The 11,270-nt window shown below is 36.1% G+C and overlaps 1 protein-coding gene across 2 annotated transcripts; it reads left to right on the plus strand.

The window, feature by feature from the left end:
• Window positions 1-237: 237 nt before the first annotated feature.
• Window positions 238-5,326, plus strand: LOC121855119. Of its 2 annotated transcripts, XM_042349980.1 has the most exons (6): window positions 238-504; window positions 1,514-1,683; window positions 1,996-2,145; window positions 2,531-3,758; window positions 4,415-4,603; window positions 5,061-5,325. In XM_042349980.1, the coding sequence occupies exons 1-6, from the start codon at window positions 359-361 to the stop codon at window positions 5,257-5,259; spliced, it is 2,082 nt and encodes a 693-aa protein (XP_042205914.1). In that variant the 5' UTR covers window positions 238-358; the 3' UTR covers window positions 5,260-5,325. The 2 variants fall into 2 exon arrangements, with proteins under 2 accessions (XP_042205914.1, XP_042205915.1); XM_042349981.1 differs by lacking the exon at window positions 1,514-1,683 and having other exon boundaries at window positions 334-504; window positions 5,061-5,326.
• The last annotated feature ends 5,944 nt before the right edge of the window (window positions 5,327-11,270 follow it).

Raw genomic sequence — 11,270 nt, forward strand, 5'->3', positions numbered from 1 at the left:
AGGCAGCTGCAATATAAAGATATTGTTTGTTCACATTTACTTTACACCGCCACTTTCTAATGTGTTTACCATATGGAAATTATTCTGTGTACACTATTACACCTATCTTAGACACCAACTCCAGTCACCACGTTGAAATTACCTTTACCTCAAATTTATAATGAAATTTGAATTAGTATTTGTAATACAAAAGAAAAGTTATGAACCTTAATTATTTATCAAAGGGAGAGCGAGCACCTCACAGGAAAATATATACTATAAACGACACAAACAGAAGCTGAGATCTGTGGGCTTGGGACAACAGCTGCCAGTTATTACTCCTTAACACTGCACAGTACTGATACAAAATACTGTTAATATGGATGGTTCAGAAGAGGAGGCAATTTTAGCAAGTCTGGCGGAGTTAGAGTGTGAAGGAAGTCGAGGCTGCTGCATCAAAAACTGTAAGAACTTCACGTACAGGACTGACGTTGTCTACTTTAATGTGCCTGACCAACTTGAGAGGTAAGGAGGGGTTGGAAACCATTAAGTGAGTCCATGAACTCGTAAAGGAAATAACTGAGTAATAATCAAAGGCAGGGTAAATATTACAGGTAATCATGGAACAAACGGCAAACACCAGAATGCGTCGTTTAATTTTGTTAACTTTTTCCACAGATGTTTGGGATGATACTAAGTAATAAAAATGATGCAACAATGCAGAGAACCTAATAGATCCTGACCTAACCAACCAAAGAATCCTACCAAACCTTACCTAACTTTGTAGCCAGTGGCTCCACCATATTAAACAAATATCTGATACCAATGAAAGCAACTTTCTTGAAGTGGCATGGTGTAATTTTATATTTTTTGTGGACGTGAGGCTGCTCAGATCGGGCGAGTCAATTGTTGCACAGAAACAAAAACAGGAACGACACGCGCTGACACGGCAGATATTTTGGAAGTATATTTATGGTAAATAAATATTTACCCCGCAATTTCCCTCATCCTTCATACCCCGCCCACTACAGGTGATTTATGACTGTAGATAGAGAATAAGCACAAAAAAAAAAAATGTCTTGTTTTAGCTTAGGTTAGAAATGCATATTATATTTGAGTCGTTTGGTTTCGTCAGTTTTTGCATTTTTACCCCAGAATTTCCTTTTAGTTCAAAGCCTGCCCACCTTTTGTGCTCAAAATTGTATTTCTTTAAGTGAAATCTAAGTAAAAAATATATAAATACAAATTTCCAACTAAAATGCTTCAGAGTGAAGTATTATTTATTTTTTGTTTTATCTCTGTAAGAATAAATATAAAGTTTTGTCAATGGTCACTGCAAAATATTTACCAAATGCAGTAAAACCATGTTGAAGGAGAGGGGTAATGGTGTATCTTTGTTTAAGGCAGGATTGTTGGTAGATTTGGTTCATCAAGTCTCGGATAAATCATAGGTAAATATTTGCTTTATTCCAGACTATTCATTTTCAGATAATACACCCAAGAAGCTATTTAAAAATATATATTATCTTCACAGACGATCAATTTGGTTAAAACAGCTAAGTGAGTTCATATCTGAAGGTGATGAAAGTTCTCACTTGTTGATTTGCTCAGATCACTTCCATTCAAGAGATATCATTCACAACAGTGCCCAACCAGAGCTCATGCCATCTGCTCTACCACACATACAAGAATTTACACACATTGGTAAGGTACTTACTCCTGTTATGTGTACTGTATAGCACTTTAGTTTCTTTGTGGTACCAGTAAACCTGTGATATATGCTTCTTTTTGCCTCAAAATATGAGGTACTCTATAACATAGATATAGAAACAATTTATTTTATTAAGGAAAGCACACATCATATACAGTATACAGTAGTGTACATATTATACATATACAGTATTGTGGAGGAGAGGCCCACAAATTTCAGAAATTTCCAATCTCTGAAAGTTTGAGTCCACATGTTTAATTATTTGTAAATATTAATAGAAGGGTATTTTTGTTCTGCAATTATAGGAAACCCTGAAAATGACAAGGATGTGACAGAGAACTGGGGGGATGAGGACCAACTGTGTTTCACAACAGGCAAAAGAGCAAGAGTTATCGGGATGACTGTGGAGGATGCAGATGATTTACCGAGTTGTCATCAGCTACTGCAAGATTCAAGTATGGGAAACTTCTGTCTGCCCCTTGTTGTTATTCCTCTCCAACTTTAGTGTGAAATGAATGAGGGTGTACAGAAATCTTAATGAAAGAGGAATATGGTTTACATGCTGATATTCAGTATTAATGATGCCAGTACATTAGGATTCCTTTTACAGTGCTTGATAGTTGAAAAGTTATTTAACTCAGCCTTAGTTAAGCTCTAGACATATCTATGTTCATTTCATCACTCAGAGTCACAGTAGCTTGTTCTGTTTGTAAGGTAATTTACAGTATATAAACCACAATCTCATTAATTTCCACATTTTTATAATTCCCTTTGGGTTTTCTGTCAAAACATTTAGAAAAATTCTGATTTAGTGTTGATGAAATATTTTCTGTTGTACAGGCCAGGGTGCCCAGATTGAACAAAAGAAATCAATTAAAATGGAACCAGTATCTGAGGCAGAGGATAATTATAGTAGTTTTGTGGATTCATTCACAAATTCCAAGACTCAAAACACAGCTGAGGGAAATACCAGCACAATGACTGGTCCCAGGAAAGTCAGAATGAATATATCATCTGATATGATGGAAAAGTTTCTTAAAGAAGGAAAATTAGAGAAACAAGCAAGTGGGTCATATCGTGTAATGGAGAATGTGTTCAAGGAAATTGAAGAGAGCATATGTGGTTCAGAAGCACCTGCTCAGACAACTGCATCTCCAAGTAAAAATCTTTCAAGCCCAACAGTTGTATTTAGAAGGAAACGCGGTCGTCCAAGAAAGGGAACGTTCATACCTCGGACAACACCGTCTCAGGATTCGGAATCGGTTGTTGCAAGCCATTCCCAAGCTTCATGTTCCAGCCCCCAGACTGGGAAGATGAGCAGCAAAACTAGTACAACAATGCCACTGATATACGATAGTACAGAAGATCCTGGAGATGCTGAGACTGACACTGACAACAAACCAAAAAGGAAAAGGAGATCTAAGGTATTAGATGATTACGTTGCCGATTTTAATACGTCAGATGAGGAGGATATGAATCTAACGACAGGTTTTTCAAAATTTACAAACCGTGGTAGAGGCAGAGGACGGGGCAGAAGAGCCGAGCCATCTTTGACATTTGACGACGATCTTTTTACCAGCTATGTTAGTGTTTTTGGAAAGAAATTCTCATTACAGGAAGACTTTCCAGATGAAGATATGCTTGAAGGAATGAGTGATAATGAAGAAGATATGTACTCTCCCTCCAGCTCAAATAAATCAAAGTTGCTTGAAATAGCTAAGCAAGGGGATGATATAAAAGATAGAGTGGAGGCTATGATTGGTCCAAGTGGGAAAACCAAAGTACAGATAGTAGATACAGGTGAGACATCATTTTTGAATGATGAAGAGAATGTTATTTATCATGTGATTACAACAACAGGCAAGAAAACAAGCACTATACCTCTCCTGATTCCTAAGGTAATGGATGATGGAGAAAGTGAAGCTGACAGTAAAGACTTACCATCAACATCTCACATTAAACCTACATTAATTGATGAAGAAAAACTGGAGACAGACATAGAAGTGGATGGCACTAAACCAAAACTCTCGTCACGAGGGAGGAGGATAAAGAGCAAGCAATTGAACAGGTAAGGTTTCAACTGGAATATTACTGTGCTGTACTACAAAAAGTTTTAATTTTGAATACCATTCTTTCAACACTCAAGGGCATAATTATGCACTAATTTGAATTTATAAAGAAAAATTGTACAGGTATTACAATTCTTGTGCTAGCATTTACTGAAAATTTAACAGTTGCCTGATGAATATGCTATAGTACTGTAACTACTGCACTTTATGTAAATTTATTATTTGCAAGAAAGGGGTTTTGTTAAAGCAATGTGGCCATTTTTCTCTTACCACATGCATCACCTTGTACTTTTCATGGGGAGTCTCCAAGGCAAATGGTAGAAATTAGTGAAACATAAAAAATTTATTTTTGTGTGTAAAGAGAAAGATTTAAAACAAAAATCTGCACATTAATATACCTTACTTGTTTCAAGTTAATACAGCAATAGAGAAATACTATTTACATCTGTTATGGCAGTTAGAGAACAGGAGGCAAGAGTCTATGTCAGCCACTTGACTTCAGTCACCCGGCATCTTATAGAAAAGGTTTGCAAGAGTGAAAAAAGAAAACTTAAACTGTAAAATAAATTTTTATAGAAAAAAAAACTTACTGTACAGTATTTGTAAAATATGTATTGATTAATGAACCCGAGGTACACCTTTTCTTTTTGAACAGGACGTACAATCAACAAGTGGCATCGTTGCGACAGAGGTATTGTCGTGCAGTTCAGGAATTAAGAAAGAGACCAAGAGTGTACACATTGGCCGACCTTGTGTATGGTGCCTCACGGTTCCTGACTGAGGACCAGCTTGTGTTCTTCACACTGCAGCTCAAGTCTGGTTGTAATAACATGCAAGGCATCAGGTAGATCTTATTTAAACTCATCTCTGTCTTGCCCTGAGTTTTTGGGTTGTGTCTGATATCCCATATCAACCATAATGGATGGACTGAAGTTATGAAATTCTATTTTATGACTGGGGAGGATAAACATGTGACCTAAACCCTCTCAGTGAAGAGTAATGAGTTTTAACATCTTAACTCTGTATTATAGTACTGTACAGTATGGACAAAATACTTCTCCAATTGCCTGATTACAGTACTGAATACATTAAATGTAAATGGTAAATTATTTGTTCAGAATGCAGTATTGTGTTTGACCAAGACAATCAATATCACTGCTATATTAGTTTCATGGCTATAGAAACATTATCTGGTAAAGTGAGGATAATGACATAGGTCACGTCTTTGTCCTTCACCAGACATAAAATAGAAAGTTTCGCAAGTTCAGGCCATTCATTTCTCTTTTTTTTTTTCTTTTCAGATTTAGTGTGCGAGAGAAAATGTTGGCATTGGCATTTTATCTTCAGAGCCCAGCACTGTACAAGTGGCTTCGGGTGATTTTTCATTTGCCCACAAAGTTGATATTGGAGCGATGGTTGGAAGGCATTGCCAAGAGTGATCCAGATGCAGCCAAAAGACTTATGTATCATGTCTACACAAGATATGTGTTCAGGTCATAAACCTGATGTGTTTACAGTACAGTACTGTATAGTTATACTATACTGTACAGTATATTCTTATAAAAAAAAATACTTTATAGTAATTATAAATAATAAACTTGAAATATTTGATAAAGAAGTTTAATACATACAATAATGAGGTAATTAAAAGGTAATACAGTTGACAATCCCTTATCCGAAATCCTTGGGGCCAGAGGCATTTCGGATTTCAGAATTTTTCGGTTTTCAGAATGGTTAGGTTTTTTTTATTATTATTATTAGCCCACCCGGGTACAAGTCACTGACCCACATTGGGGCCTGGGGGGGAGGGGGAATATAATAAAAATTATAATAATAATAATTCATAGGTCTAGGTCGTGTTTCTCACTTTGATCTTTTTTTCATTCTTGTATTTCTTTATTATTATTACAGTATTATTGTTGTTATTATTATTATTATTCTTAATTTTATTATTATATTTTATTATTATTATTTTATTTTGGTGTATTTTTTATTAAAATTTTTATTTACTATGAATAATTATTATTATAATTATTATTACTATTACATTTTCGCCCCCCAGGCCCTGATGTGGGTCAGTTATCTATGCCTGGGTGGGCTAATCCCTGTTAAAAAAAAAAAGTTTTGCCCCACAAAAAAAAAAACTTTCGGTTTTCGGAATTTCAGATAAAGGGTTGTCAACCTGTAACTATTAACATATTTGGAATTATAATGCTGGAAAAGAGTGCAGGTTAAATATTTTCTGTGCAGGAAAAGGTGAATGGACCGTGTGGTATTTGCTCAACAAAGGCAGACAAACTAATATAATACACAGCATGTGTCAGTACTGAGATATGAGCCGGGGGAACATTGTGGCTTGGGTGATGAGGCAGCACACATGGTGCATTCCTCAGACTCCAGCAACCATACTACACCATATAAAAGTGAATCCAGTCATTGTGCCAAGAAAATATTGTTACATTTTCTTGACTATGTATAAGTGATACCCAGCTCCAAAACAGGTGCAAGTTGAGGGCCATTTGCATAGTACAGTAGAACGTCCAATATAACGCGAGATACGTTCCAAGAGAGGTCGCTTTAAACTGAATTCGCACTAAATCAAAGTACAGTATTGTTTCAATGGAATAATTTAGTTTGGTACTTGAGAGAAACACAAAATACTAAAAAGACTGCGAGTCTACCTAGATGCACCTCAGCCCATCTCCTAGAATAAATAAAACATTGTTTTTTTTTTTTGTAGTAATATGTTAAAACAAACACTCATAAATCAACACAGCTAAAATTAAGGGATGTGAAATGGTCTGTTTACTCGCTGGGAAGATGGGAGGGGGGGGGGGACGGAGGCGAGGTGATATGTTTGACAGTTGATGCCAAGATCTAGTGCTTATTTATCTGTCCTTAATAATGACTAAGTTTTTCTCTTATAAAATGTCGCTGAACTGGCATGAGGGAATATAATTAACATTGCTGGAATTCTTATAAGATAGTGATTAATTTGAATATAAACATGCTGTAGCTCGCATTAGACATACAAATTTTATTTCTAATTTAAGAATTTTATAACAGAGCAAAAAATGTTTTCTCTTGTGCAAAATATATGAAGTTTACAGTAATACCCCGATTTACGCCGTTTCGCTTTACACGATTCTACATTTACGCGGTACCTCGCCAGAACCGGAATTTCATTTTACGCGGTGCATCTACTCATATACGCGGGTGAAGTATAATTTTTTTATTTAGCTCATAAAATTCATACGAATTACCCGGCCAGAATATAATTTACATTGCTGGAATTCTTACAATATGATGATCATTTTGAATATAAACATCATGGAGTTAACATTCAAAATATTCCTTGACCTGCAAGGAATCCAGAAATGTCAATTATATTATCCTAATTTTAGGCTGAGGTATTATTTATTACTAAAAATGTAAAGATACTATTTTCTCCCAAACATTTCTCTGGTAGGGAGGGAAGGTGGGGGGTAGGGAGGGAGGGACCCAGCGATCATGTGAAGAGGGGGAGCAGCCGGAGGTGGGGTATTTTGATTGACAGATAGTGTCTGGGTGATGAATATTTTTTATTTAGTTAAGATATTTGTTTTAGCTCATAAAATTCATACAAATTACCCGGCCAGAATATAATTTACATTGCTGGAATTCTTACAATATGATGATAATTTTGAATATAAACATCATGGATTTTGCATTAGACATACAAATTTTAGATCTAATGTAATAATTTGGTTTACACAAAGCAAATATTTTATCAGTTGTGCAAAATATATGAAGTTTACATTCAAAATATTCCTTGACCTGCAAGGAATCCAGAAATGTCAATTATATTATCCTAACTTTAGTCTGAGGTATTATTTATTACTATACCTTAAAATCGAGTGTTTTCACCCAAACATTTCTCAAGGAGGGAGCTTGGGAAGAGAGGGGGGGGGGGGAGTCGAGTCCATTATTTGAATGGACATTAACCTGGCGACTGTATTTCTCTTAAATATTAATTGTGTATGCATACCATCATAAAATTAAGATGTTATTTTTACTACAACATAGGTATTGTCGGAAAAAGTGGAGTTTGGGGGTCGGGCCAGTCTCTATTGGAATAATCCCATATGTTCTGTTGTTCACTTTCCGCAGTACCCTGTGGGTTCAATTGACCGCGTAAATTGGGGTACTACTGTATATTCAAATTATTTGCTGTCTTGCAAGGATTCCAGCAATACAAATTATATTCTCCTAACTTTAGTCTGTGACATTTAAAAGTAGTAGGTAGATAGGCAGCTACCAAACAGGGAGGTACTACCGCCTGGAAAGATATTGGAAGCATAATGTGTTGTCTATGGTAGACCCTGCTGCCATAGGCATCACAAAAATTGTGACCAAGTCCCAGGTTGCTGATCTGACTTTCTGCCTCATTTACACATAATTGCGGGGTCTCAATTGTTTCTCTTAACATTGACAACACAACATACATATACCCTGTACAGTATATTGTTTCTCACTCTTGATCTTTTTTTATTTTATTTCTTTATGATTCTTTATTATTCTTATTATTGCAGTGTTGTTATTATTTTATTATTTTTATTTATTTTTTATTTACTTATCGGAATTATTATTATTATTATTATTATTATTATTATTATTATTATTATTATTACATTTCCCCCAGCCCCGGGTGGGCTAATCCCTGTAAAAAAATAAATAAATTATATATATATATATATATATATATATATATATATATATATATATATATATATATATATATATATATATATATATATATATATATATATATATATATATATATACAGTAGTCCCCGACTTACGACCACATGGACTTACGTCCATTGGTACTTACAACCTGCTCTGACCGCACGTCCGTCGGGACATACGACTGCGACCGTCATGACCAAAAATATTTTCAAATGACGCGCGCATTTTCTATACCGAAACGTTTCCGTCCCGGGCGAGAGGGTCTCGGGTCGCCTCGTGGGTACACTCACTCAGTGGAGCGCTTAGTTGGTGTTTGGCTATCGTATTTTATACTGATCGCGCTGTGAACTTTCGTTATTATCGTATTTAATTGACTTTATAATGACTGGAAAGCGTAAAAGTGAGAGTGCTGGTGGTACTCCAAAGAAAAGGAGACAGGCAATTACTTTTGAGATGAAAATGAAGATACTATAATAACACAGCATGAGAATGGAAAAACAGTAGCAACAATCTCACGCGACCTGGGTTTCTCACACTCGACTATATCCACTATTCTGAAGGACAAGGAACGTATTCGTGATGTAGTGAAAGGAACAACACATATAAAGGGAACTATAATATCAAAGAGAAGACAAGGTCCTATTCACGATATGGAAAAATTATTGGTGATATGGATAGAAGACCAGATACAGAAGCATGTACCCTTAAGCCTTCTAACCATACAGGCTAAAGCAGGAAGCCTGTTCCAAAGCCTGAAGGAGCAGGCAGATGAATGTGATCAAACCTTTACAGGAAGTCATGGGTGGTTTGATAGATTTAAGAAACGCTACAGTCTACACAATGTTAAGGTGAGTGGAGAGGCAGCTAGTGCCGATGTTGGTGCTGCCGAAACTTTTAAGGAGGAGTTAGCTGATGTGATTGTGGAAGGGAATTATTTGCCTGAGCAAATATTCAATGTGGATGAGACTGGATTATTGTGGAAGCGCATGCCTGAGCGGACATACATCCACAAAGAGGTGAAAACAATGCCCGGATTCAAGGCATTCAAGGACAGAATTACACTTCTGTTGGGGGGGAATGTTACTGGTTTCAAGCTAAAGCCCTTCATGATCTATCATTCAGAGAACCCCAGGTCTTTTAAACATGTCAGCAAGCACACACTGCCAGTATTTTATCGCAGTAATAAGAGAGCCTGGATGACCCTAGTACTGTTTGAGGATTGGTTCACGAGTTGTTTCATTCCACGAGCCAAGGAGTATTGTCTGCAACAACAGATTCCATTCAAGATTTTACTTATTTTGGATAATGCTCCGGGACACCCACCACACCTGGACGACATGCACCCTGATGTTAAGGTAGTGTACATTCCACCTAACACTACCTCTATCATCCAACCCATGGATCAAGGTGCTATTGCTGCCTTTAAAGCGTGTTATTTACGTACGACCTTCGCTCGGGCTGTTGCTGCTACTGAAGGTGAGAAAACGCTCAGACAGTTTTGGAAGGAGTACAACGTTTTGTCATGTATAAAGAACATTAGTGCAGCATGGGATCAGGTTACAAAACATTACATGAATGGAATATGGAAGAAAATCCTGAAAAGATATGTAAACAGTTTCAAAGGATTTAATGAAAATGAAGTTATTTTGGATATTAGTAACAAGATAGTGAAGTTAGGTAAACAGCTGGAGTTAGAAACTGATAATGAAGATGTTGGACAGTTGGTTGATAGTGTAGCAGAAGAGCTCAGTACCGAGGATCTTATTGAACTAGATGCACAGAAAATTGCAGAGAAAGAAGAGAGAGACAATGTAGAAGAAGAACCTGTACCCCCCAAAAAGTTTTCAGTGAAACATATGGCAGAGGCATTTGCTACAATTAATAAAGGAATGCAAATGTTTGATGGCATGGATCAAAATTATGAGCGTTATGCCAAAGTTGACAGAATGATCCAAGATGCACTTGCTTGCTACACAGAAATTTATAATGAAAAGAAAAAGCAAACTGTGCAGTCTAAATTGGACATCTATTTCAAGAAGTCCCCCAGTGCTGTCTCCTCACGCCCCACCAGTGCTGCCTCTTCACTCCTTCAAGATGATCCAATACCTTCAACCAGCAAGTTTCCACCGTACATAAACCTGTCTGAAGGAAGCGACATTGATGACCCACCCAGCCCTGTCTCCTCTTCTGCTTCATCCAATTAATATAGTCTCCATGTATCCTGTAAATAGAAAATTATGGGGGCCCCGTGTGCATTCAGCTGACTACATTTAAGGTAAGGTCTCAGTCACACTGTATCCATTCCTCATTATTTATTACTTTTACTGTACTGTATTTCATTGTAGATTTTTTTTAAATGATTTATTTTTATTTATTTATTTATTTTTTTTTTTATTATGTCGGACTTACGATAATGTCGGACTTACGAACTGGATTTGGGTCCCTAACCCCGTTGTAAGTCGGGGAGCACCTGTGTGTGTGTGTGTGTGTGTGTGTGTGTGTGTGTATATATATATATATATATATATATATATATATATATATATATATATATATATATATATATATATATATATATATATATATATATATATATATATATATATATATATATATATATGAGGGGGATGAGTGACAGTGACCTGTTTGACAGTTGGCACCGAAGGTGTAGTGAAGTATCTACTTTTTATTTATGTCCTTTAACTTGAGTTTATGTTTTTTGCTTATACTGTAAATTGTCACAGAAGTGACCGGGGAGAAAATAATTTACATTGCTGGAATTC

The sequence above is a fragment of the Homarus americanus genome, unplaced genomic scaffold (assembly GCF_018991925.1).
Source record: "Homarus americanus isolate GMGI-L3 unplaced genomic scaffold, GMGI_Hamer_2.0 scaffold32757, whole genome shotgun sequence".
Classification (NCBI taxonomy): Eukaryota; Metazoa; Arthropoda; class Malacostraca; order Decapoda; family Nephropidae; genus Homarus; species Homarus americanus.